The 24,630-nt window shown below is 44.3% G+C and overlaps 1 protein-coding gene across 1 annotated transcript; it reads left to right on the top strand.

The window, feature by feature from the left end:
• Positions 1-18,770: 18,770 nt before the first annotated feature.
• On the top strand, positions 18,771-24,333 carry TAGAP (T cell activation RhoGTPase activating protein). The gene is made up of 8 exons (XM_068151014.1): positions 18,771-19,074; positions 19,520-19,604; positions 19,711-19,764; positions 20,325-20,391; positions 21,791-21,963; positions 22,706-22,867; positions 23,324-23,433; positions 24,129-24,333. Exons 2-8 carry the CDS (start codon positions 19,578-19,580, stop codon positions 24,331-24,333), a joined length of 798 nt encoding a protein of 265 aa, XP_068007115.1. The 5' UTR covers positions 18,771-19,074; positions 19,520-19,577.
• The last annotated feature ends 297 nt before the right edge of the window (positions 24,334-24,630 follow it).

Raw genomic sequence — 24,630 nt, 5'->3', positions numbered from 1 at the left:
CCAGCACCCCCAAGTCTCTCTCCTCAGGGCTACCCTCCAGCCAGTCACTGCCCAGCCTGTATTTGTGCCTGGGATTGCCTCGACCCAGATGCAGGACCCTGCACTTGCTCTTATTGAACTTCATGAGGTTGGCCTGTGCCCACCTCTCCAGCCTGTCAAGGTCCCTCTGGATGGCCTCCCTTCCCTCCAGCGTGTCTGCTGCACCACACAGCTTGGTGTCATCAGCAAACTTGCTGAGGGTGCACTCAATGCCACTGTCCATGTCCCCCACAAAGATGTTGAATAAGACAGGTCCCAGGACTGATCCCTGAGGGACTCCACTTGTCACTGGCCTCCACTGGGACATGGAGCCATTGACAGCCACAAGGGCTGTCCTCAAGGGCAAGTCCTGCCTGACCAAACTAGTGGCTTTCTACCATGGTGCAACTACATCAGTGGACAAGGGAAGACCAATCAATGTTATCCATTTGGACTTTTGCATAGCCTTTGACACCGTCCCCCACAACATCCTTCTCTCTAAGCTGGAGAGGTATGGATTTGGTAGGTGGACCATCCAGAGTATAAGGAATTAGTTGGATGATCACATCTGAAGGGTAGTGGTCAATGGCTCCAGTGAAGATGACTAGAATCGAATCAAATCAAATCGAATCAAATAGAATATAATAGAATTAACCAGGTTGAAAAAGACCTCATCGAGTCCAACCTATCATCCAACACTATCTAATCAACTAAACCATGGTGCCAATCACCCCATCCAGTCTCCAGAAGTCCAGAGTAGAGGTTTTGTTGCTGCTGTAGAGAGTGATAAAGTCCCCTCTGAGTCTCCTCTTCTCCAGGCTGAACACCCCCAGCTCCTTCAGCCTTTCCTCATATGACTCCCTCAGCCCCCTCACCAGTCTCCTCACTCTCCTCTGGACCTGCCCCAGCACCTCAATATCCTTCCTGAAGTGAGGGCTCTGGAACTGCACACAGTACTTGAGGTGAGGCCTCACCGGTGCCAAGTACAGGGGCAGAATTACATCCCTAGTCCTGCTGGCCAGGATGCCATTGGCCTTCCTTGCACCCTGGGCACACTGCTGGCTCATGTCCAGCCAGTTGTCAACCAGCACTCCCAGGTCCCTCTCAGCCAGGCTGCTCTCCAGCCACTCATCCCCAGCTTGTAGCGCTGCATGGGGTTATTGTAGCCAAAGTGCAGGACGCTGCACTTGGCCTTGTTGAATCTCATACCATCAGCCTCAGCCCATTGACCCAGCTTGCCCAGGTCCATCTCCAGCATACTCCTATCCTCCAGGAGATCCAGCTGGTCATCTTAGCATTGGGGAAGACACAGTGAGGCAATAAAGACAAATATGTCAGGCTAAGGAACTTAGTGCTTTTTAGTCTGGAGAAAAGAAGACTGATGTGGGATCTTTTTTCCAGGCTTATAAATACTTTAAGGGTGGGTGTCAGGAGGATGGGGAGAGTCTTTTTCAGTAGTGCCCAGCAATAGGACGAGAGGTAATGGACACAAACTTGAACACTGGAAGTTCCATCTAAACATGAGGAGGAATTTCTTCACATTGAGAAAGGTGGAACACTGGAACAGGCTGCTAGGAGAGGTGGTGGAGTCTCCATTTCTGGAATCATTCAAAGCCCACCTGGATGCCATCCTGTGCAACCTGCTCTATGTGAGCCTGCTCAGGCAGGGGAGGTTGGGCTAGATGATCTCCAGAAGTCCCTTTCAAACCCTGTCATTCTGTAACATGTTCCAGCAAACAGAGAATTCTGGTGATGGGAATGAGCAACTCAACAAATTTCTCCCATGGCAAAAGGCACACAGGCACTTTCAAAAGAAAAACAGAAATTAAGCTAAGTCATGTGACTGGCAATAAGATGAAGAGATCATTTAAAGGAAAACAAGCATATCAGAGTTGTAGAAAACTCTTGCTTGCACAACAAGCCATTAAGCACTGAGGCAAGACATCAACTAGTTGCCATGAGTCATATGACACTGTCAGTCACATGAAACAGCTTTGCAGAGAAAGTCTCTCTGGTGTGCCTTTCAGACCATTGTTCTCAAGACTCCATAGGAGGCTTAAGGGGAAGAAACAGGCAAAGGTCTTCAGTCTCTGTGAGATGAGAGTGGGCAAACTTTCACCTTTTAGAATCTCTGGTGCAGATTGTTGAAAGTCTGAAACAGTTATGCCTGGTCAGTTTAAAGAGGCTGATTATTCCCTGCTTTTTCAGGACAAGGAAGCAAACCCCACTTCTAATCTATCAGCCTGCCTCAGGCAAACAAAACGTGCAACACCCCAGAACCTGCCAGGTTCTGTCTGAGGAGGAGAAGAGTGTGGAGCAATATCACCAACCATTGCTTTATGAATCCACAGTGATCTATAATGTCCTCACACTGGCACCACTATTGCACAGCCCTTGCAGGAGCCTGTTGTGGACACATGCAATCACAGCTGCAGATCTACCTCTGCTCTCATTTGTCTTTTGCCTTCCTGCCTTCTGCTTTGTTGAACTGGAGTCACAAACCCAACTGCTCTCTGAGCCTGGGACCATTCTGCACTTGCTGTGTCCTGGATGAAGCAAGGGGGAACCCCATTTAGGACATCCCCAGTGGCATGACGGCAGCGCCTAAAGGAGCTATTACAAAACTATCAGCAAAAATCAGACATGGGAGTCCCAAACTTCTTTTGTCATAAGGGAGTCATGAGAGTGGTGCAGACTCATACTGCTGAAGGGAACCTAGGCAAGTAAATCAGAGGCACCTCAGGGCATACAGAAGCAGAGTGAGAGCTACTGCTGAGGAGAACAGGTTAAGAACAAGATGCTATGGTTATGTGAGCAAGATAAGTGGAAGAGAAATGGTGGTGTTATTTCATAAGAGTTGCACAAGTAGAATGTCTTTGTCAGGAACCGAAAGAAGAACTTTTCTATAAAGAAGAGCAAGGAGGAGTTTTTAATTCCATCACAGTTTGTTTTTTATCTAGAAAATAGGGTCCTTCCAGTTCTCTTAGACTGAAGGAAGAAGCATGCTACCATTCATGCTATGTATGCTACTCTGCATGCTCTGTGTGTTTACCACACGTAAGGTGTTATGGGAAATGCTGAACATCTGAGCCTCTGGTTTATAGCCAACAGGCAGAAAAAGGCAGTTCCAGCTGCAACCCCCCTATGATAGTCTTAGGTTCCTACAATAGGACAAGATTCCAACCCATGTAGACATTTCTTGCTCTCTCTGGACTATGAAGAGAGTCTAGATAACTAATTTGGATAAAGAAGTATCAGTTTAGACAGAGAAGATAGCCAAGGGTGTTATGCTCACTATCTTTTGCACTTTTCAGGACATCTCATCAATTCCTTGTGATGCCTCCTTGGACTAGCTATGTTCACTCACAGGTTCATATTTTGACTGCATGCCCTCTGTGTGAAAACTGTTATTTTGTGCTGATTTTGAGCAGTACCTTGAACAATAAAGATTCAATCTGTGCTACTCCAGTGAGCCTTCAGTGTTGCCACATATAAAACTGATTATCACCATCATCCAAAAAAATGAAAGTATGTTTGTCTCAGGCTTCTGTGATTTCAGTGTTGGGATACCAATGGTAGTGTAAACACCAGGATGGAGGGAAAAAATAGACGCATATGTCATAGATCAGAAACCATGGCAGTGCCAGTCAGCATGTCTTCAAAGCTGTGACTGTGGCTGATTTCTGCCATATAGGACTCTGAGCCTTTATTCTCAAGGTTTATTCTCAGTAAAATGACTTTCCCAGAGATGGTTTCCATGGTGTCCCTGAGAAGAGGGAACCATCTTAATAGGTGAGACTCTTGCTCTCCTCTGAAGCTGTGGCACAACCTTCTGCCTGATGCATAAGCTGGGTCTCAGTTCTGTGCAGCAAAAAGAAAGCATTCAAGTGTGAAGAAGTGCAGGAGGCATTAGCCTTCAGATGCAGTAGTTCTCTTATCCTTTTCTGGCCCACTGGCCTCCCTGTTTCCACTTACTGGTGAGTTTTGGTGACATTTCACAGGAGTGCTGAGTTGTATGGCATAGCATTCATCTGACATCCTATATGGACTACCTCAGGTTTGTGTCAAAGGGTAGGGAGTGAAAGTAGAGGCACCACTTTGTATTTAGACTGTGACCACATTATAAACAAAGCAGGTAGTAAGCACACATTACTACAACATCAAGACCAAATCTACAAGAGAGTGTGCTGACAGGTGTGCTTGTGTAGACAGCTGGAGCAAGAAAGGCAGATGTGCATCTTTTGTGTTTTCATACCAGGAGGAAAGTGGTCACTTCTGGTCACAGAAAACCACGGGTTTACTTCCCACTAAGAGTTGTCTAAAACCAATTAAATATCATTAATCACCATTCCTCTTAGCAATCCTGAATTGCAGGCTGTGACAGCTCTAGAAGAAGTGGATGACCTGTATAAAATCTAGGGAACCTTCATGGCAGGGCTCACCATAACTATCATCACAAGATGCAGAGATACAGGTTTGAAAGAGACTACTGCAAAGATGTTTTCTGGCTTCATGCACCTTCATGTCAGATAAGCATTTAGTAATTTTATGTTTCTCTGCCCTTAATCTGCAAAAGGAGGACAGGAACACTGCCTTTCTTCTACCTCATCTCCTTTGTTCATTGCAACTTATGTGTTCCTGGGTGCATTGACAGCCTTGTGTTAGAATTACCCAAGAGCAATGAAGAACACCGATTTGGGCAGGTCCTTTTGGTGCCATTGGGATGTGGCCCCGGTCCTGGCCTTCCACCTCTCTTCTGGCGTGACCAATCTGGAGACGACTCCCCACTGTCTCTGCACCATGTTTGCTTCAGAATAAGCAAGGGAGATGAGACATCTTGATCCTCTAAAGCACCATGAGATCAGGCCTTCACCTACCCTTTAGCCAGCAGGAAGCTAAGGAGACTTTGAAATTACCTGTGGCTGTCAGAGCAAGGCCCAGGAGACAAATTGGCTGTAGCTTGGTGGCAAAACTGTTTTCACTGACAGAAAGTGCACACGGTATGGGATAGGACAAAGTGCTGCCATGTAGAACCTTGCACAGTCTCTGCCAGAGCTAAGACAGGAATGAACTGATTTGGAGATGCCCTGGTCACTTCTCTTGGGTATTGTCATGACCACTCTGAGAAACAATCCTAACACTGCAGCCCCAGCAAGCATTATATTGGTGTGGAGAGAATCCAGATGAACAGTAGCTTTAATATTCAGCAGAAGGGGAAAACAGAAACAGAAAGGCCAGTGATGTGGCTATCCTGTGTAGGAGCAGAGCTCCTTCATCCTGGGATAGGACTGGGCTGGTGCAGGCATATGTTGCACCAACAGTACTCCATCACAAACCTACAGTCTGTGCTCAGGGCTGAAGAGGAGCTAGCCCTTGGTGACTGACATCCAATTTCAAATATCACTGGCCTCCTTGGCCTTTCCTTGAGGAATTCCTGATCTTTTCTGATACAGGATGATAAGCTGGCTGAGAAACATTTTACCCACCCCATTAAAAAGTTTCTGAGTCTTACAAATTTTCAGAAGAAAATTCTGTTCAGATTGCACAAAATTCATTTCCCAAGGTATTTTCCTAGAAACTAGAAGGAAAGTACACTGAAATGAACAGCAGTGGGAAAATCAGGCTAGACAGACACTTAATGTCAGTCCCAGACTTACCAATGTTGGGCCACTTTCCTACCTTTCATTGCAAACTAGTAAAACGAAAGTCAAATTCAGTGGGTGGATTTGAATTGCAACATCATTCTCCATTATGTCAGTTTATGACTATGTTGAGCCTCTAAGAAAAACATCTCCATAAACTGCAGAAGCAAGTGCCCTTTTCTTCTTGCAAAACACATTCCGGGAAAACATGAGAGAAACAGTATGTCCAGCAAGGAATCCCTTTCCAGGTAAAAAACCCTCAGGTTGGATGGGCCAAATACAAGAGAAACTGAACAGTGTGGAAGGGAAACATAATCACAGAAAATTGTGTGGCAGCTGCATATCTCAATACAGAAATAAAATTGTCCTGGAGAACATGACATGGGCTGCAATGAGGTACATTCAAAAGCTGCAGTATAGATTATTTCCACTGATCTTAAGCCCTCTCCTTATGCATCCATTTCAAATCCAGAATGAGACAGGGGTGTTATGAAAAACCATCTGTGTAGTAATATGACCAGAGATATTAGGAGAGAACATGGAGTCAAGACAGCTATCAGAGGTTTGACCATGCAAACATAAAGTGAATACTTCTCAGTCACTTCCCAGTTTGACTCAGCAATAAAGATCACTATGTTGCTTCAGTGTAATTTCCCAGGTCTTTATAACAGGGAAACAAGATCCCTTAATTGTTTTCTTGTGCTGTCACATCCATCCTTCCACTTCAGATTCTGCTGTTTGAGAGCCTGAGTTTGAAAGTTTGGGCTCCCAAGCCCCTGGCAAGGAGAGTTAACTGTGTTCATAAATCTGAATGAAAGAAAAGTAACAATCCAGCTTAAGCCAAGCTCAGGGAGATGCCATAACTGGACAGCATGCCCACCAAAGTCATAGATTCTCATTACCCTTCTGCTTGGGATAAAAGTGCACAAACACAATTAAAAAAGGAACACTGAGGATTAATAAAGAGCCTATAGATGTATGGTTCAGGAGCTTCTTTGCCCCCTATCCTTCTTGCTCAGAGCAAGCATGATGCATACCTTTTTCTTGCTAACTTCAGGTGGCTCTGGAGAAACCCTGCAGATTCCTTCCATCCTGTCTTCCCTCTTGACAGTCTCCAATTGTGGCTTTGGTCTGTCTTCTAAAGGAATAGCAACTGGAAAAACAGGTGTAAACAGATGAACAGCTGGAGGACAGGTTATTTTTGCTTGTCACTTTTCCTGTCTACATGCCACAGAGGTCTCTGACCTCCATGCTACCACTGCCCTCAACTGATGGACACTGGTCTAGTTGCATAACATGGGAGATATCAGAGCTCTTTCATCTACCCAACTTCTGCATATAATATGTCACTTCCATTAATATCTGCATCTTTTTGCTCTACTTTACCGTCAGACTATGGTCTGAAAAGAGAAAATGAGAGAGAAAAAGAGAAGAATATCTGCCTAGGTATTTAAAAGTTGTTTCTCTCTGCTAATAATTACCTGGTATGTTTGTCTCCTTGAAAACATCAGCCATATGTCCTTGCCATAAGCCCTCCTGCTACATATCAGCTGAGGGACTTGAACACTTTGTCATTGTCAAGGAACAAGTCACAGTGGGTAGAAACAAGTAAGGGCTGCTATCTCAAAGATGAGGATACATATTTGCATCTGAGAAGTCAGCCAGCTCATCACTCAGCATCTCTGCCAGCTGCTGCTTTGCCATCTCATGGATCCAGGAGAAATGCATGCCACAGAACAGGTAGAAGCTGTTTAAATAAGTGAACCATCTCCCTTCTCCCTGCCCATTTGACAGTGGTCAGATATTTTTAGTACAGTGTTTTGTGTCGTTGCTGGATTGGTACTGATGGCAACATTTCCTTAAGTGATCCTTCATTTAGTTGTTATTTGGAAGGGCCAACAAATCAATCCTAAGGAAACCCAAGCTTGAAAAGGTCTTTCACAATGTCGGGTACTTTCTACCTCCCCAAAAGCCAAGCAGACTTTAAGAAAATAATGCAAAGTATTTGTATCACTTTGTAAACTTCTATATGCAGAACAGCAAAGACACATCAGGTTTGTGGGTCCTTCAGATGAAATTTTTTTAAATTCATATAGAGAAAAACCAGAGATCACAATCAATTCCCCTTTAAAATGTCTTTTGCCTTCTACTAGAGAGAGCTACAGTTGGCACGCACATGGAATACTTGTTACTAGATGTGTTTAAGTTGAAGTTGCAACCATTCCCAGAGGTACTGAGAACTGCATGCATGTACTCTCCCAGAGGCCAGCTGGGCAGTAGGAATCAGGTTAGCCAGCATTCATGGGAGGAGGCCCACTGATGACTGGGGATTTTGTAGTAGAAATCAGCTGTGATGTAGTCAGCTGATACAATAGAATGCTTCCTTGGTTTTCCCTACACTTTGTTGGTTTTGTTGCATATTTTATGGGTAGAAGCAAACACCTCCTTGGATTCTCACAAGACCTTAGCAGGACTTGTATATTTTATTTTGCATTACATTCATTAAAGAAAATGGTGCTTTCCTCATTTTCTGATGGTCATGCATACAACTTTTAATGTATCAAGTTTACAGAGAAGGAATGGATTCTGCCTGTGCACAAGATTATTAGCATGTCAAAATCCTGTTAAAGGTTTATACAGCACAGCACTGTGATGGACATGTGCCAAAGGATCTCAGTAATCCAGTGCTCACTTACCATAAAGAAAATTACACTAAAGGAAACATCTTGCTGTGGCTCCATAAGTGACTCTAAGGCAGAGTTCATTCAGAGCAAAGTTCCACTAGGGACACAATGAAATCTCTTAATTCATAAGATTTTTGGCTGGGAGTATATCATTGAATAATATTAATTTTTAAAAGAGATAAATCATTGACTAAAACTTGATTCAAACACCATTTGGAGCACGTCATCTGTGAATCCCAGCTTTGTAGAATTCCTGTGTAATATTTCTTTGACAACTGATGCCAGACTTGGCATTCTAGATAGGCACTCTGATATTAAACCCTGCCCCTGTAATTATCAGATGCAGTCTAGGTCATGCTTCTACCACCTGTTTTCTGTGAAAATTATTTGGGGAATGCCTCATATATACTTTCTGTACCTCCTTTCACTGGTACTGAAAATAAAAGGGAGCACAATGCAAAGCACTGCCCAAGCACAGGTCAGTTTTGTCTCAGACATGCTCAGTGCAAAACAGCCGTGAAGAAAAGCAAGCTGAAAGGAATTACACCTCACACTGCTACAGCCTGCCTGCTGTACTCTTGACACTGGTATCAATCAAAGTTTGCCAAAGTAGTTACTTTCCCAACGACTACTTGAAATCAGGGTGAATATGTGATTAAAAAGAAAATAGCACCCTAAGTATTTTTGAGGATTGGTCCTTGACTACACTTCCTCACCAAAACCCTCAGTGGTAACTCCCCAGCACAACATTGCCCACAACTGCCAAAGCCAGCTCCAGCCTCCTCCTGCCTAGATGGTGGAGAAGTCATGGCAAAGGAAGTAAAATCCCACAAGTGGGCAAAAGAGAGTCCACATATGTGTGCATAGTTTTGAACAAGCCTGTGATTTTTAATGGAAATTCCTTGTCTTGAGGACAGGAATTTTTACTGGAGGTGATAGCTATTCCATGAGAGCGGGCTTTTATAGGTGTCCTTTCTTAAAGGCACAATCCCACACCGAAAGTCTGGGATTTCCCCCCCCATTTTTGTTGTCACCTTTTTCCTGTTTAATTTTGAACACTACCTAAATCAGAATGGTGGTATTTTGTAGCTGGGGTGCACAGAGAGCCAGGCTGCAGGAATCAGGCCCTTTTCTGTTATACCTACATGGAGACAGACACAGCCACAAAAAACACTGGGTGGGAAGGCAGTTTTGGCGGGAAAACTAACTCTGCAAGACGAATGGTATCTTACACATCAAGAAAAAGAGAACCTACAAAGTCCACATTTTGAGGAACTAAAACTAGGATCTGCTAAGAAATAAAAAAAGAGAAGGAAGGGGGAAAAACAACCACAATGTCTGACCATGATTTCCTTTTAGAGGATTACCTCTGTGTGAGAAATTAAGCAACTGCTTTCAAGCTGATGAAGTTTTGGGGTGTTTTCATAGAATCATAGAATTGTTAGGGTTGGAAGGGAGCTCAAGGATTATCTAGTTCCAACCTCCCTGCCATGGCCAGGGACACCTCACACTAGATCAGGCTGCTCAGAGCCACATCCAGCCTGGCCTTAAAATCTTCCAGGGTGGACTTAATGATCTTTGAGGTCCCTTCCAACCTTAGGAATATGGGATGGGGCTTCCACCACCTCCCTGGGCGACCTGTTCCAGTGTCTCACCACCCTCATGGTGAAGAACTTCTTCATAACATCCAATCTGAATCTACCCATTTCTAGTTTTGCTCCATTCCCCCTAGTCCTATCATTACCTGACACCCTAGAAAGTCCCTCACCAGCTTTCTTGTAGACCCCTTAAGATACTGGCAGGCCACAATAACGTCTCCTCGGAGCGTTCTCTTCTCCAGACTGAATAGCCCCAGCTCCCTCAGTCTTTCCTCATAGAAGAGGTGCTCCAGCCCTCTAATCATCCCCATGGCCCTTTTGTTTTGTTTAGGTTTGTTGGTCTTTTCTCCTCAACACCCCCCCCCCCCACCCCCCCCCCCCAGTTAGTACAACATAATTCAGCATTCAGGAACTATCTGGAAAATATAAGAGTCTTTTTTTTTCTCCTTAGTTTCCTTAAAATAACTTTATCCACACAGAATACTGGCCAAACCTTGGCCAAAATTCTCTACAGTAAGCTAAGCAAAAATCACCAAAATTGACCAAAGTAAGGATGTTGTTCCTATGTGTTACTGGATTCTTCCTTCACTGTTAAAAGGCAGAGACTAGGAACCCAATATTAAAACCATAGTAAAGGCTAAATTCAGTTAAATCTGGTAAAAGTTCTGCATGGTTGAGGTAAAGAATTTGGCATAGGAAATAAAAATTTAGAGGATAAATAATATGGCATGTGAGGAGTTAGACACCAGTGTCTTAAAGGGGATAGCTGTGTGCTGGGGTTTTTTGAGGAGCTGCCACAAAGGCCCTGCAACCCCATACCCCATGCAGAATTAGACCCTTTTTGCCAAGAGGGCTTGAAAACTTTCTTGCTAGGGACACCAGGAGCCTCTTTAGGAGCTTATGACAGGTGTGTGGTGCAGCACACTCTTGTCCAAAGAAAACTGTGCGAATGCTTGGTTCTGGAAGCAAAAAGAAACATAGCAGGGAGGAGGGACAACCACTGGAACCACTGGGACATTACACAGGCCTCTCAAATGCCTCTGCTAGAACATCTGGTTCTCCTAAAATAGCAGAGGTAGAAGTCAATTACTATATGTCATATTTCATTGCCTGAGTTTAGCAAGCTTTTTTGCTGAGTATAGCACTGGAGGTGACTAACTCAGAGCAATAATATTTCCAGGGGATTATGTTTGAAAGATACACTCTAGGGATCCTTGTGTACTGCAGTACAAATGAGCACTTAGCCATGTTACTTACAAAATAGAAGTAAGACTCCCTTGCAAATGTACCAGCACCTTAGTTGTGGCATAACTTACAGGATAATGACTGTTGATATTTTACTGTCTGAATACTAAATTCAATTAAGTTACACAAGGACAGGACTGGTTCATGGTGTTGCACAAGCAACACTAAGACTCCCTGTAGCAATATGGTCTTTGGTTTATACAAACGTTACAGCAGTTGCTGGACTGTACATCTTATGATGCAGTATATTTATATCCTACAGAGTGAGAAGATTCAGTTTCTCTTCTAAAAGACCCTTCTTGAGGTACTTCTGGGTCACCTATCTTGTCTCCACAAATAACCATGTAATTGATTAATGTATCTAACAAAATTCAGAACATTTGTTCTCCACTTGACCTTATATTGAAGTCAGGCATTTCTTTCAGACCTGAGGAAAGGTTTCATACCTGTTATCAGTTGGCCTGGTTAAAGATATATCATCCCTTCACAAACTTTTTTGTTAATACTAAATAAGACAGTTCATGATTGTAAGACCACACAGAGCATCGGTTTTCAGAGAGAAAAATCCCAAAGAAATACTCATCTGATAAATGGGAGAAAAGGTAAAGCTCAAAACAAGCACAAACAAATTGTTAAAAGGAAGTGGAAAGGGAGAACAAAATCTGTTCAAGCTTCAGGTGGTGATAGGACTAGAGGGAAGGGAATGAAGCTGGAGGTGGGGAGATTCAGACTGGACATGAGGAAGAAGTTCTTCACTGTGAGAGTGGTGAAGCCCTGGTTGTCCAGGGAGGTGGTTGAGGCCACCTCCCTGGAGGTGTTTAAGACCAAGTTGGATGAGGCTCTGGCCAGCCTGATCTATTGTGAGGTGTCCCTGCCCATGGCAGGGGGGTTGGAACTAGATGATCCTTGTGGTCCCTTCCAACCCTGACTGATTCTATGATTCTATGACTCAGCTACCACTGAACAGTGAGATGGACATGGTGGCATGGAGGTACCTTCTTTGCATACTCCTTGCAGTGACTGCAGATATGAAAGCAAAGGCAGAGTTCAGAGCAGGCACACATAAGTGGAATAAGCAAACACAGACATAACAGCACCTGGTCTGGATGGTAGCAGCAGTAATAAACGACCAGCTTTGCAGGAACACATTCCTGAACAGAACAGCCTGGCCTTCAAGCCAAGCCCTCTCCAGCAGTAAGCTGATATAGTTGAGCTCAATCTCAAAAGCATTTCTTCTCCCCCAGCCCCCATCCCTCTCTCATCAGCAGGCAATCCCAGGTCCTGTTTGCTCTGGAAGGTGGGAATTCCTCTCTTATTCCTGGCCTGGAAAAGTCTCTGTGTTTTGCAAACGTGGATGTGAAGACCTGGCTGCCCTGGTTCCCAGTGGGGAAGCTGTCAGTGATCCCTAGTTGTGCTGGTTGGTCCTGGTGCCTGTGGCCAGCTTGCCCTGCCCCACAGCAGCTGCAGTGCAGTGCACCTCCACTCTCCATGTGTCCCCTCTACAGCAGTAGCAACAGTCCCTTTACTCAAAGCCCTCATGGTGCCTTGTGGCAGGAGGCAGAGCTCGTGCCATAAGAAGCATTTGCTTTCTGAAATCCTGATAAGGTAGTCATGTTTTCAAATGGGACAGCAATACAGAAGTGGAGTGTTTGTATAAAACACTAACACAGCAGCTGTTGCTAGTAGCAACAATATGGCAATCACCAGCTAATATGGAGATGTTTGTTTCAAATTCATCATCTTGATTTTGATGGGTGGCCAAAACTTCATAGAAGAACATTTTATTTTGCCGTGTGTGATGTGTATGCACAAGGACAAGGCATGACAGCAAATAATTCTCTTAGAGCACAGAGTCAAATGTCCTTAGGGAAGTTTAACTGTAGCCAGCAGAGTTGTGCTTGGAAAGATTTACTTTGCTTGACATTGCTTTAGTCTGGAGGGTGGAATCAAAGCGTGTGATCATAAATGTTCCCATTCATGGTTAATTTAGTGGTGATGAGGACCTCGTTACTAACAGTTCTACTTATTACTTGGGAAGCAGGTAAAACAGGAATTACAAACTCAGGAGGGCATCACCACAATGAAGAGTTTCAGGATATTCCCATCATACCACAGGGGCTCAGAGAAGGCCATCTGGAGGCAAACAGTGCAAAAATTCCAACTGTTTCAAGTTGTTCTTCCTGTGTGTCTACAGTGATGGCTGCGTTGATCATGATGGGCACTTGCTATGCCTGTAGCAGCTTCTGCTGTACCAGGGAAGTTGTAAGACCTTGCCACTCTTGAGCCTGGCTTTCTTTTCTAGTTCTCCATCAATGGGACATACACACAATGAAACTCAAAATTACACTTGGGGAAATTTTTATTTGGTCTATTCCAGACTGGCTCCTCAGCCATTGGCAGTTTGCAAATCATCTTTTGTGTGTAAGAGAGATGACTTATGCCTGAAAATCACACGCAGATTAGAATACAACGTGAAATCCAGGTTTTCTCTGATTTCCACTGATTCTCTCAGATGTCAAGATCTGAGACCATTTTGATGCTGAAATTCAAAGCAAAACACAAGGTGCAGAAGCAGGAGAAATACAAGCCTAGATCAAGTGAAATTGAAAATATTTGTACTAATCCTGAGAAACAAAATCAAGGTTCACACCTCTCTGGATTCAGTAAGAAATATAATCTGTCCCCGAGAGCAAATGAACTTGGCAGAAAAGCACCATCTCAGTTCCTAATTTGTGAATGAACAACATAAGGAAGTAAAATGTGAGAAACCTGATGGAGTAAAAAGAAACAACAAACAAAACAAAACAGAACAGAAAAACCACCACAACAAAGAACCACCACCAAAGGAACATCTCCATTTTCAATACTATTTGAGTACCTTCAGCCAGAAATCTAGACAAGAATAGAATTAAGCTTAATTAGATACATTCTCTATTATCTTGGCTTTTATCGTAAGCAGGCAAGGACCACCAAGTAAGATCTTTAGCGCTGCCAACTTAAGGCTTGGAAGATGCACCCATAAAAGAATAAACAAACCATCCTGTGAGGCAAATGCTAGCAAAGGGGTGTAATGGGAAAGGCACAGAGTAAAACTTGGGCTGTATCTGTAGTATTATTTCTGATTTGTAACTTTTTCCTGTGCAATAGCAACCCAGTGTGTATAAGGGTGTTGTGATCTATCCCATACTGCAATCTAAGCTTCACAGGTAATTAAGGATAGAAATCAGCTGAACAGAGCTGAGAAAATCTGTCAGCAGGTTTCACTTTCCAAAGGGAGAGTTAGCATGAGCCCAAGTCCCACCTGAATCAAACTGCAGGAGTTCAGCACCAGCTAGGTTAACAGATGTAATTTTGAACTGTCACAGGTATAAGGTAGGTACTGCTCTGAACAAAGCTCAGGTCACCCTCTTTTCTGTGATCAAAGCCTGAACTACGCCTATGCAATCCACAGCACTCTTTGGAGAGTGGTAGGAAATAAGAGCTGTCTTCAGAAGATGTGTAGAAATGTGACCTGTTCCCAGCAACACACACCCCCACCCACCCCCCCCCAATGTTCATCCAGTCCATGGACAGATCATGCAGAACTTTCAACAAAACCCAAACAACCAACAACCATCTGACTTTGGCATAACTCCTTTCCTTATTTTGGTAAATGTTCCTATCGTCCCCTGGGAGACTGCAGTTGTGCCAGCGAAGACAAAACTGGAATATAACCCTTTTCCACATGGAGAGGCACTGATGAAGATTCTTTCTGCTCTACATGGGCTTGAAAGAGTCAGTGCTCCAGGCGTGTCCTGGTGTACCCTTCTCACAGCTATGCTTCTGTTGTGTCCTGGCTTGTACAATAACAGGGTGAAGACAGGTTTCAGGATTCATTGTCATACTCCCTCATTTCTAAAAGCCATCACGTCAAACATTTGTGAAAGTAGCAGAAATAAAGAAAAGGAAGATTTGTCTGGGATTTTCCCATTTGTGGTTTGGTAAGGAGACAAGAAGAAGTGATCATGCCGCTGTAATTGGCACCGGTGAGGCCACATCTTGAATACTGTGTTCAGTTTTGGGCCTCTTGCTACAAGAATGACATTGAGTTGCTGGAGCCGGTCCAGAGAAGGGCAACGAAGCTGGTGAAGGGTCTGGAGAACAAGGAGTGTTACAAGGAATGGCTGAGGGAGCTGGGATTGTTTAGGCTGCAGAAGAAGAGGCTGAAAGACCTTATTTCTCTCTACAACTACATGAAAGAAGGTAGTGAGGTGGGTGTTGGTTGCTTCTCCCTAGTAACAACTGATAAAATGAGAGGAAATGGTCTCAAGTTGGTCCAGAGGATGTTTATATTGGATATTAGGAAAATTTTCTTTACTGAAAGGGCAGCCAAGCATTGGAATAGGCTGCCCAGGGAAGTGGTGGAGTCATTGTCCCTGGAGATGTTAAAAAGAAGAAAAGAGTAGACATGACATTATGGGACATGGTTTAATGGCCATAGTGGTGTTAGGTCAGTGGTTGGACTCAGTGATCTTAGAGGTCTTTTCCAAGTGAAATGATTCTGTAATTCTATGATTCCATGGAAACTGTCACTTCCCAGCTACAGTAGATTTGTTATTCTGTTCTTTTATTTACTATCAGCTCTCAGTTCCTTTCCCTGCCTAGACGATGCTGTCCCTTCATTGCTACAGTCTGTCTGGAGTCCTTCACTGAGCTGCACTGTAAGAGGAGAGAGGAGAAAAGAGGTGAAATTGCCTAGCTTGACTGTAGCTCACAGAAAGGGGAGAATCACCATTTAGTCTGTGTGATGCACAGGAGGGGAAAAGGCTAGTCCTTCAAAACCCTTGTAAGTCTACCCCATCTCCCATACCTCATGGGATGTATCCCATGCATCCCATGATGCTGCATTCACCTAGACAGCTCAGGACAAACACATCACTTGCAAACAACTCCAGGTGTGCCCAAGCCATTTGCCATCTATTCGGCTCACCCTAGGGCAACCACTGTGATACAACAAACACATTGTTATAATGCCTCATGGTACAAGATCTGTACCAAATTGAGTGGCAGACCACAGCAAAGGCTCTGAGCTGGGAAAGCAGAGCTGGGTGGTAGAGAGGTAACCAGTCTCTTCAAGGAGAGAGGAAGCTGTTCATGTAAGGGATTTTCATTTGTGATCATCTCTTATGACAGGCCTCTTCCATTGTTACTGAGTGTGGAGATCAGCTTTGGGAGCTACATCTGTTACCCTTTTGACACTGGTGGAGAAAGCTGTGAAGCTGCTCTGGTTGGTAGGTGTAAGGCAGCCTATGCTTTGCTGATTCCCCCACTTGGGGCAGCAGCTCTTCTGACCCTACACACAGCTCTGACAGCAGGCAGCACATGCTCACTTACTACTTTTCACAAGTACAGCCAAGCTTCATTCTATGTGGCCATAAATTTGCTCCACAAAGCCATAGCTTTTTAAGATGCCTGCTATTCAGATGGGGCATGTTTTCTTCATAATGAAATGAGCTTCTTTAAAGTCATTTTGACACAAATGAAATCTTTGTGATACACACCATGAAAGGGCTATTGAAGAAAAAAAAAAAAAGAAAAAAGAAGAAGAAGAAAAAAAGATTGAATTCTATTAGGAGGGTAAAAAAAAAAGGCAAAACCAGATAATTTTCCATATGGGCAGGCAGGTCCTTCAGCATACAATGGCCATTTAGTCTCCAGCATTGTTAATATATAGGAACCAATTAGACAGAGATACAGCAGAGTGTGCCAATGGACAGTATGGTCATGTGCTATTAATTCACCACCCATTAGCATACCTTTTCCTCATGAGAAATTCAAAGCATTATGCCTTGAGTACAGCTGTGCCCTATTTTTAATCTAAGCTTCTGACCTAGCTGATCTCCCCCCATGAACTCCCCTTTTCCTCACAAGTTGCACATTTTCTAGATCAAACCCTGTGTCTTAATCATGCAACAGTCCGAGATCAGAAATTCTACATATGCTGCTGGAAGTGAGGGCAAGGCAGAACTGAACTGCATAGATTCCCTAAGCCACTGAGATACTTAACACACAGGCATGTTTAGACACACATTTAACAGATTGTACCGAAAAACAGATGCCCTTTGTCCCAGGAATCCTCCCAGGACTATCAGCAGGGGTCCCACAACTGCCAGAGAGTCTTGGAAGAAATTCTCAGGACAACATACAGGATGACAATATTTCTACAAGAACATGCACAGGCCCATGGAATTTAGCAGGGAAATGACAGATGTCACAGGGCTGCTAATTAGCAAAAAATCAGTTAAAGCAGTGAGTGATATGTGATACATGCAGAGGGCTGCAGGGTAATTGAGATTCCTGTAAGTTTCAGCACTAAATAAGTCTACAGAGTGGAGTGTCTACAAGATCATGGAAATGATGGGTCTCAGGAGGATTTAAAAGGTCATCTATAACATCTCCTTCTGCAAAAGCAGAGTAACTCTCCTTTTGCCCTTCTGAATACATCTCTGTCTAACCAAAAGAGATTTTTGCACCTTGGATTTTGGCCAGAGTACAGCTGAGACCATCTGTCTGTTCTGCAGTTCTACCCAGGGTCAATCCTGCACGGGCCAGGTCTGATGTGGTTATGCAAAGAATGGCTTTCTGGGAGGAATTCAGCAGCAGATATAAACATAACATGCATCTGTAAAGAGCTGTGCTATGACACAGCCTAATCCCCTGCACACATGAAATGGAGCATCCACTGGGGGAAGCAGCAGAGTGACTACAGTTTTACAAGAGTACTTTCAACCTAAATCCACTGCTGAAATATTCCCAGCCCTATGACATTCAGCCTTAGCTCCTCTTTTTCAGCAGATCAAAGGACTGGCACCCAGAATATGAGGTTATAATTTACTTCTGTCAGTGAATCAGCAGAATCATGCACTTAATAGCAAGCATTGATGAATTTTCATAATGGTCTGGTGGAGTGAGTATTGTTGTCCTTATGGTCCTGATATATTCAGGTTGGGGAAGAGTCAGCAACAAACCCTGGAGATATATATGGAGAGCAGAGGTAAATTTTTCCTGGATTTTTTGGATCTCCTTGGTTAAATTGAACTTTATTACTTAGGTACATAATTCTTACTGAGACATATTTTAAGCAAGACTTTTTATTGCATATTGTCACACATTACTAAATTATTACATATCACCACTTCTTCTATGGAAGTACAATGCTTAGATTCTCAAGAACTAGTTGGCACCAGCAAAGTGTGTGTCTATGTCTGCTTGAAGACAGTAAACTGTTGCCATTAGTTTTAGATAAAAATATACAAAAACATTTCCCTGAATCTTGGCTGTTCCACTCCCTCATCTATTTAACTGTTCTTGGTGTAACTTGACCTGGTGGTGTGCCTTTAAACTGCAAAATCTAAGGACTCTGAGCAGACAAAGGACAGACCGTACCCACTGTCCTTTAATGGTAAGGAGAAGCTGCCCACACTGCAGCCCCCTCTGCACATCTCACCTTATGCTGGTGATGCTAGATGGAACCTTTACCTGGCAAGTGTCTCATCTTTTCCATCCATTACAGCCACAAGGGCATTTTATTTTCTCTTTGCTTTAAGGAAAGGAAAAAAAAAAAAAGAGAGAGAGAGAGAGAAAAAAAAAAAAGAAGAAGAAAAGTAGGTCCTATAAAAGGAAAGAGGAAGCCAGAAATTTCGTAGCATCTCAGTCCTGCCCCATGATGTTTCTTCCTGTCTGTGAATTTCCACCTAGTCCTTCTGCATATATAAACCAGCACACGTGGGGTAGAACTGTTTAGTCGCCTGCCTCTATCGAAAGGATTAGTAGCAGTGGGAGTGATGTTTCTTCTTTCCTCTGCAGTTCTCGGGAGGTGAAGGAGCTCTGGCTGAACTCACTCCTTGGGTAAGTAGTACCAGGGGTAAAATCTGTGGTGATGTGATTGAAGTTGGTGAAGTGCTCTAGATGCAGCTGTACAGAGATGTACAAAAATATAAATGGGGAGAGGGGCACCCACAGCTAAGTGTAGCTCATGGGCAGAGCTGACTTGACTCTCATAGTCTTGTCTTTGCAGCTTAATAACCATATGTAGCTGTAAGCACTTGCTTGGGTTTTTTGCATGGATTATAAATGGAAAGCTGGATGGGTTTTTTTTTTCTGTTTTAATCAAGGGGCATATAGGACAGTAAGCTGAATGCCTTCCAGAGCAGGGCTGTATGATTGACTTGTGGGGAATATCTTGCTGATTTGGGATTATACTTAAATGCTAGACTGGCTTGCAATGGAGAAAGACAAGAAGGGTGCAGTTTTACAAAATTCTTTCTTTGTCTATTCCCTGCTCAATAAACAGGCAAACAAAAGGACCTAAGGAAACCAGAGTGTCCAGAGCTCCCCCGATCAAACTCCTAATGAAAGTGTTAAGCAGCTGTAATATTGTGAGTGTCTTTACTCTTTCAGCTCTGCCAAAAGAGCGACTGAATAGCTCTGATTTTTAAACCATAGCACTAGTTACTCACATAGTGTCTTTATTTTCTTGCCTAGTCAAAGACACTAAATGCTGGGAGCATGGAGAATCTGATTGAGTGCCAGTCAGAGGTAAGCCACTACATTTCTCCTGATCCTTCTCGGTTACTGATGTGAGATACCTTAGCAAAGTTGGGGTAGCTGCTGCAGGAGTTGCCGGCTACCTGCCATTACTCTTGAACGGGCAGAGCCCTTCAAAGGCAGCCCCATGCAGCACTGTGCAGAAGGAGCTGGGCAGTGCTATGAGCAGCCACTATGTTCTCTGGGTTCCTAGGAAGCTTTGCTCAGAAATCTGGCAGGCTCCAAAGTCATCAAGGCTCCCTGGAGGACCTTGGGAGGAAATCTCCAGTGCCAGGGGAGGATACAGAAGAGCAGGATGTATCTGGCTATGGTAGAGGGTTGTGACCTGCCAGGCAGGTCTGGGGTAGTTGACTCTGGGGTTTACCACAAACTCTTCTGCTGGGCAATGAGGTAGTGTGGACCGAGGCATGGACCGAGGCACCTCTTCAGTAGGTGTTGGGCTTGCTCTGGCTATTCCCCAGAACCTCCCGCAGATTTCTGAGAAGCTGCAGTGACTCACTGGTGGCCTTTGCTGCTGGTGGCAGCGCTGTAACCCTAGCACACTCTTGCAGGCTGATACCAAGAAATGCCCCCTGTTGGTCGCAGCAGATACTGAAGATGGACTTTGCCACTCAACTGGTGAGTTTTAAAAACAGGGGAACTGCCTTCTTATGTAATGCTTACAACCTGGTGCTTCTTCAAAACCATGTGAAACTGCCTGCTTTGCCCTCCTGAAAGCAATCCACAGCCCTCAGCTCTGGAGTGCTACTTATTTGCAAATGACCTCTTTCCTTTGTGCCCAGTGGTAGAGACGACAGTGCTGAGTGCCAGAGGTCTTGTATCCGTGTTCCTTGGTCCACAGAGGCACATTTCCTTGTGGTCCCTGTCAGTGATGGGAAGTAAATGTTCTGCTTTCTCACTTCAGCATCACCACAAAGAAAGCAAGAAGCGGGTATTGACAGCAGTGGCTGCATGCCAGAGCAAACAAACCCTCTTGGCAGCAGCAGCACTTGTGTTCTCTTGTGCAAAACCCTAGCACCTGTGAACAACCAGAAGGACACCATTAGCAGGGCAGAGTCAGATTTGGAGCAGACCATCATATCAGACCACTGTTGAGGAGTATCAGTCGAACATTTCATATGACTCTATAGTTTAGGTGACTTTCTCACAGGACTTGTGAAAGCCACAAATACAGGCCCTGAGAGCCTTTTATCTTCATATGATAACTTTGTTTTGGAGTATAAGGCAAGTCCTTTATGGGAAATTTGCATCAGGCAACTCCTTTACAAAACTTTCTAGCAAAAGGATCCTTCTCTCACTGTTTCTGAAAGGGGGAAAAAGGCCACACCTCATCTCAATACAACCATCATCTCCAAATTCCTATCACGCTCTCATTTTTAAGATGCAGATGCAAACCCCATGCTATTTCTGACACTTAAGCAGATGAGACCCTACTGTGGTGCTCCCATCTTCTGGAGCAAGTATCACTTTCTGCTGGCTGTCTGGCAGGAGGCAAGCTAGCTATGGCAGGACCACAGTCATTAGAGCTGGCCCCAAAGCTGTCAGAGCTGGAGAGATGTGTTGTCATTTCAGCCTGTGAAAGGGCTGAAAAGCAGGAGCCCCTAATTCTACTTTTGCCCTAAATTTGGGGCACAGTCAGACTGTGTAGCGAAAAGTGTTGTCATTGCAGGCTGCCCAAGTGACATACCCACTTTAGCTAGTTATCACAGAAACCACCACAATATCAAGTCTCTGTCATGCTGCTGTTTCTGTGCTTTGTGTGTTCCCACTCTCTAAGAAGAAACAGTAGCTAGAATGTAAAAACACAACCCCAAACAGGAAAGGTGGTGTCCTGAGAGGGATAGTCACAGTTTTCAAGTTTAGTTGGTTGTTTCCTTAGTAACCATTCAGTTGTCTTTCTGTTTCTCCCCATCTAGTTTGAGTTGTTTCAATATACACCTCTGCACTGCACACAAAGGCTCCACAGCATTCTTGTCTTTTTAAAAAACATATTTTTTGTCTTTCCTTTTTCTTGCAGCAGATGGAACAAAGAAAAGAAAGAAGGTGATATCACAGTCATTTACTCTGAGACGAAGCTCCACCAATGGGAATTCCCCAGGGCAGCTTGACTCGGGTGCCAAAATCACTCTGTTTGGCCAGCCTCTAGCTATTATCTGTGGGAAAGATGACACACTGCCCCAACCAATCCAGGTAAGCAAGCCTGGAGATGCAGTTACCATACCTCTGGCTTTCAGTGAGAGGCAGGAGTCCCAGCACTTGTGCTGCAGCACCCAGGAGATGAGTGGTTTTGGTGTTTCCCCTCCACACACTCTCTGGATAAGCTCAGGACCCATGCCAGATGTAGAAAGGCTCAGGACTGTTGGTTATGCCCAGCCCACCCACCTACCTCTCACTGGAAGTAACTTTGAGCGGAGACAACCAGGAACAGGAGATCTGCTCCTCAGTACAAACATCTGTGATTCTGCAGAAGTAATTTAAATGAGTCTTCCAGCACCATAAACTTCTAAGGATTTTTTTACTTCACTGAAAAAAGTGTACAGCTATGGATGGCCAATGACCACTCTTTTCTAGATGAAAATAGTCATGTCACAGATCTCCCACTGAGTTGGAATTTTCCAATAGACAGGCTTTTGTCTCTTCTGAGCAATATTTGCTGGGCTTGGGAGGGAAGTGATCTGAACTTAGACCTAAGCCATCCCTTGTTTCCTTCTGGAAGAAATTCACTGGTTCAAGAAGAGGATGAATTGGGGCAAGATTATCTTTTTCCCCATGTAATCTAATTGGAGCAAGAACTAGATGCTGATCTCATCAGAACATAGTGGACCTCCAGGCAACTTTTATTCTGTTTCTAAAGAAATATTCAGCTGCTAAAGGACCTTCATTTACTCAAGTTTAACTGTTCTCCCATGCCTGTCTGGTTTTCTCTCTGTAGGATCTCCTAGCTATATTGTATATGAAAGGACCTTCCACTGAAGGGATATTCAGGAAGGCTGCCAATGAGAAAGCACGAAAGGAGTTGAAGGAGGATCTAAATAGAGGCGAGAATATCGATTTGAAAAGCAAGTCTGTGCACCTGCTGGCAGCAGTGTTGAAGGTGAGCTCCTCTGACCTGCAGTGGTATGAGGACATTGCTAATCTGCACAGGCCCACTTCAGTGCCCAGAGCTGACCTAGGTGGGGCTCCAAGCCAAAGCCAGGGCAAAGCTAGGTTAAATGTTTCAGGCTTAGAAAAGTCTGGCATTTTCCTTTTCCATCTAATTTTCAATCCCACTTATTGTGCTGCTGATTTCCTGCATGCCCACAGGAAACTCACTTTGTAGTCCCCTTCAGCATCCTCCCCATGCGGGAACAAAAGTACCTAAGGACTGGGTCTCATTACTACACCAGTGCAAGTGTACTCTGCATGTACTTGTGCATTGCACTGCTCTGCCAGTGTTGATGGCCAGGTAGCTCAAGCCAGCCTGCCTCCCAGTGAACCCATGCCACAGTGATGCTCCTTCTGTGCTCAGAGGTAGTATCCAAAGCCTTATCTAAATTCTTTGGACTTGCAGGACTTCCTCCGAAATATTCCCTCCAAACTCCTGTCGGCTGACCTCTATGAGAAGTGGATACAAGCTCTGGAGAAGCCAAGCAAGCAGGAAAAAATTGAAGAATTGAAAATGTAAGTTTTGCAACCATCCCCAGTGTGATGGAGTGACTGATAGGGACCAATGATGTTTCTCAAAAAACTGAGAGTCTCATTTAAAAGCCTGTCATCTGTAACAGCTTGCTATTGCTCCATGGGGTTTGGTTTGGAGGGTTTTAGCAGCAGCACTTCCTGAATGTATTTGAGATTGCTCTATGAAACAACTAGTGTAGGAAGAGGACAGAGGCTGCAGTGTCTCAGCTAACGTGGTCACAGTACTTTGGGACAGGCACTGACAGGGAACCTTCACATCTGCTGGTGGTAAAGTCAGGCACATGGAGATCACCACTGTGTTTGGCTTTTTAGAAAGGGCAGATGCAGAGGCTGACTGCAAGTGCTTTGAAAGCTGCACAGCACAACCACAGGCTTTCATGTGCCTTTGGGAAGCCTCCAGTGACATCTCCTGATGTCATGCCATCTACTCAAGGACACAAGGACATAGACTGCTGTAATGCTTGTCTTTCAGTCAAGACCTTGTAATTACAAGACCTTGTAATTACCTTACAATTAACAGCACATTCAGCTGCCATGCTGAGCAGTGAAAAAATCATAGGCATGCCTCTTTCTGGAGGAAGTGTTATCTGTGTGAGTTTAATTGAGACTTGCTCAGGTAAGGAACTAGAGGCTACTGCAGTGTGAATTAATGTCACATTTTGTTTGTGTTAATGCAGGGTGGCTGATGAGCTCCCTATACCAAACCTCATCCTGCTCAAGCACATGCTCTCTCTGCTCCAGCACATCAGCCAAAATGCTGAGAACAACAGGATGGACTCCAGCAATCTGGCCATCTGTGTTGGCCCAAATATGCTGAGCCCAGAGATGGACAACACTCTCCCACTGGAAGTGCAGAAAGAGATGAATGACAAGGTGTGTTGAACTCATCAAGCAGGCACCCTGTTTGGGCAAGCTCAGAGTCATCCATAGGAATACCATTGCCATTGCTAAACCTGAGCAAAACTGTACCTCTGCAAAATGGGGGTGCCCTTCAGCTCAGGTGCCTATAATGTGATGAGCAAGGCTGTCCCTTATCTCACATCTTCTGAGCAAAAGTAGCAGCTGCCCTATGGTCCCTTACACCACAGCACAGCTCCTGAATACTTTGCACATGGAAGGCAAAGAGGACCTGGTGGGCCCTCTGGAGCATGAGGCCAAAGCTATGGTTGATGGTATTTT

The sequence above is a fragment of the Melanerpes formicivorus genome, unplaced genomic scaffold (assembly GCF_026170545.1).
Source record: "Melanerpes formicivorus ecotype bairdi unplaced genomic scaffold, bMelFor1.0.p_v2 SCAF_2, whole genome shotgun sequence".
Classification (NCBI taxonomy): domain Eukaryota; kingdom Metazoa; phylum Chordata; class Aves; order Piciformes; family Picidae; genus Melanerpes; species Melanerpes formicivorus.
This window is presented reverse-complemented; position numbering and strand designations above follow the sequence as displayed.

Excerpts from the sequence above, each read along its gene's own strand:
- TAGAP (XM_068151014.1), top strand. The coding sequence starts at position 19,578 with ATGAAAGTGTTAAGCAGCTGTAATATT. Across the intron at positions 19,605-19,710 it reads TGTTAAGCAGCTGTAATATT|TCAAAGACACTAAATGCTGG; the intron begins GTGAGTGTCTTT and ends TTTCTTGCCTAG. Across the intron at positions 22,868-23,323 it reads TGCTGGCAGCAGTGTTGAAG|GACTTCCTCCGAAATATTCC; the intron begins GTGAGCTCCTCT and ends TTGGACTTGCAG.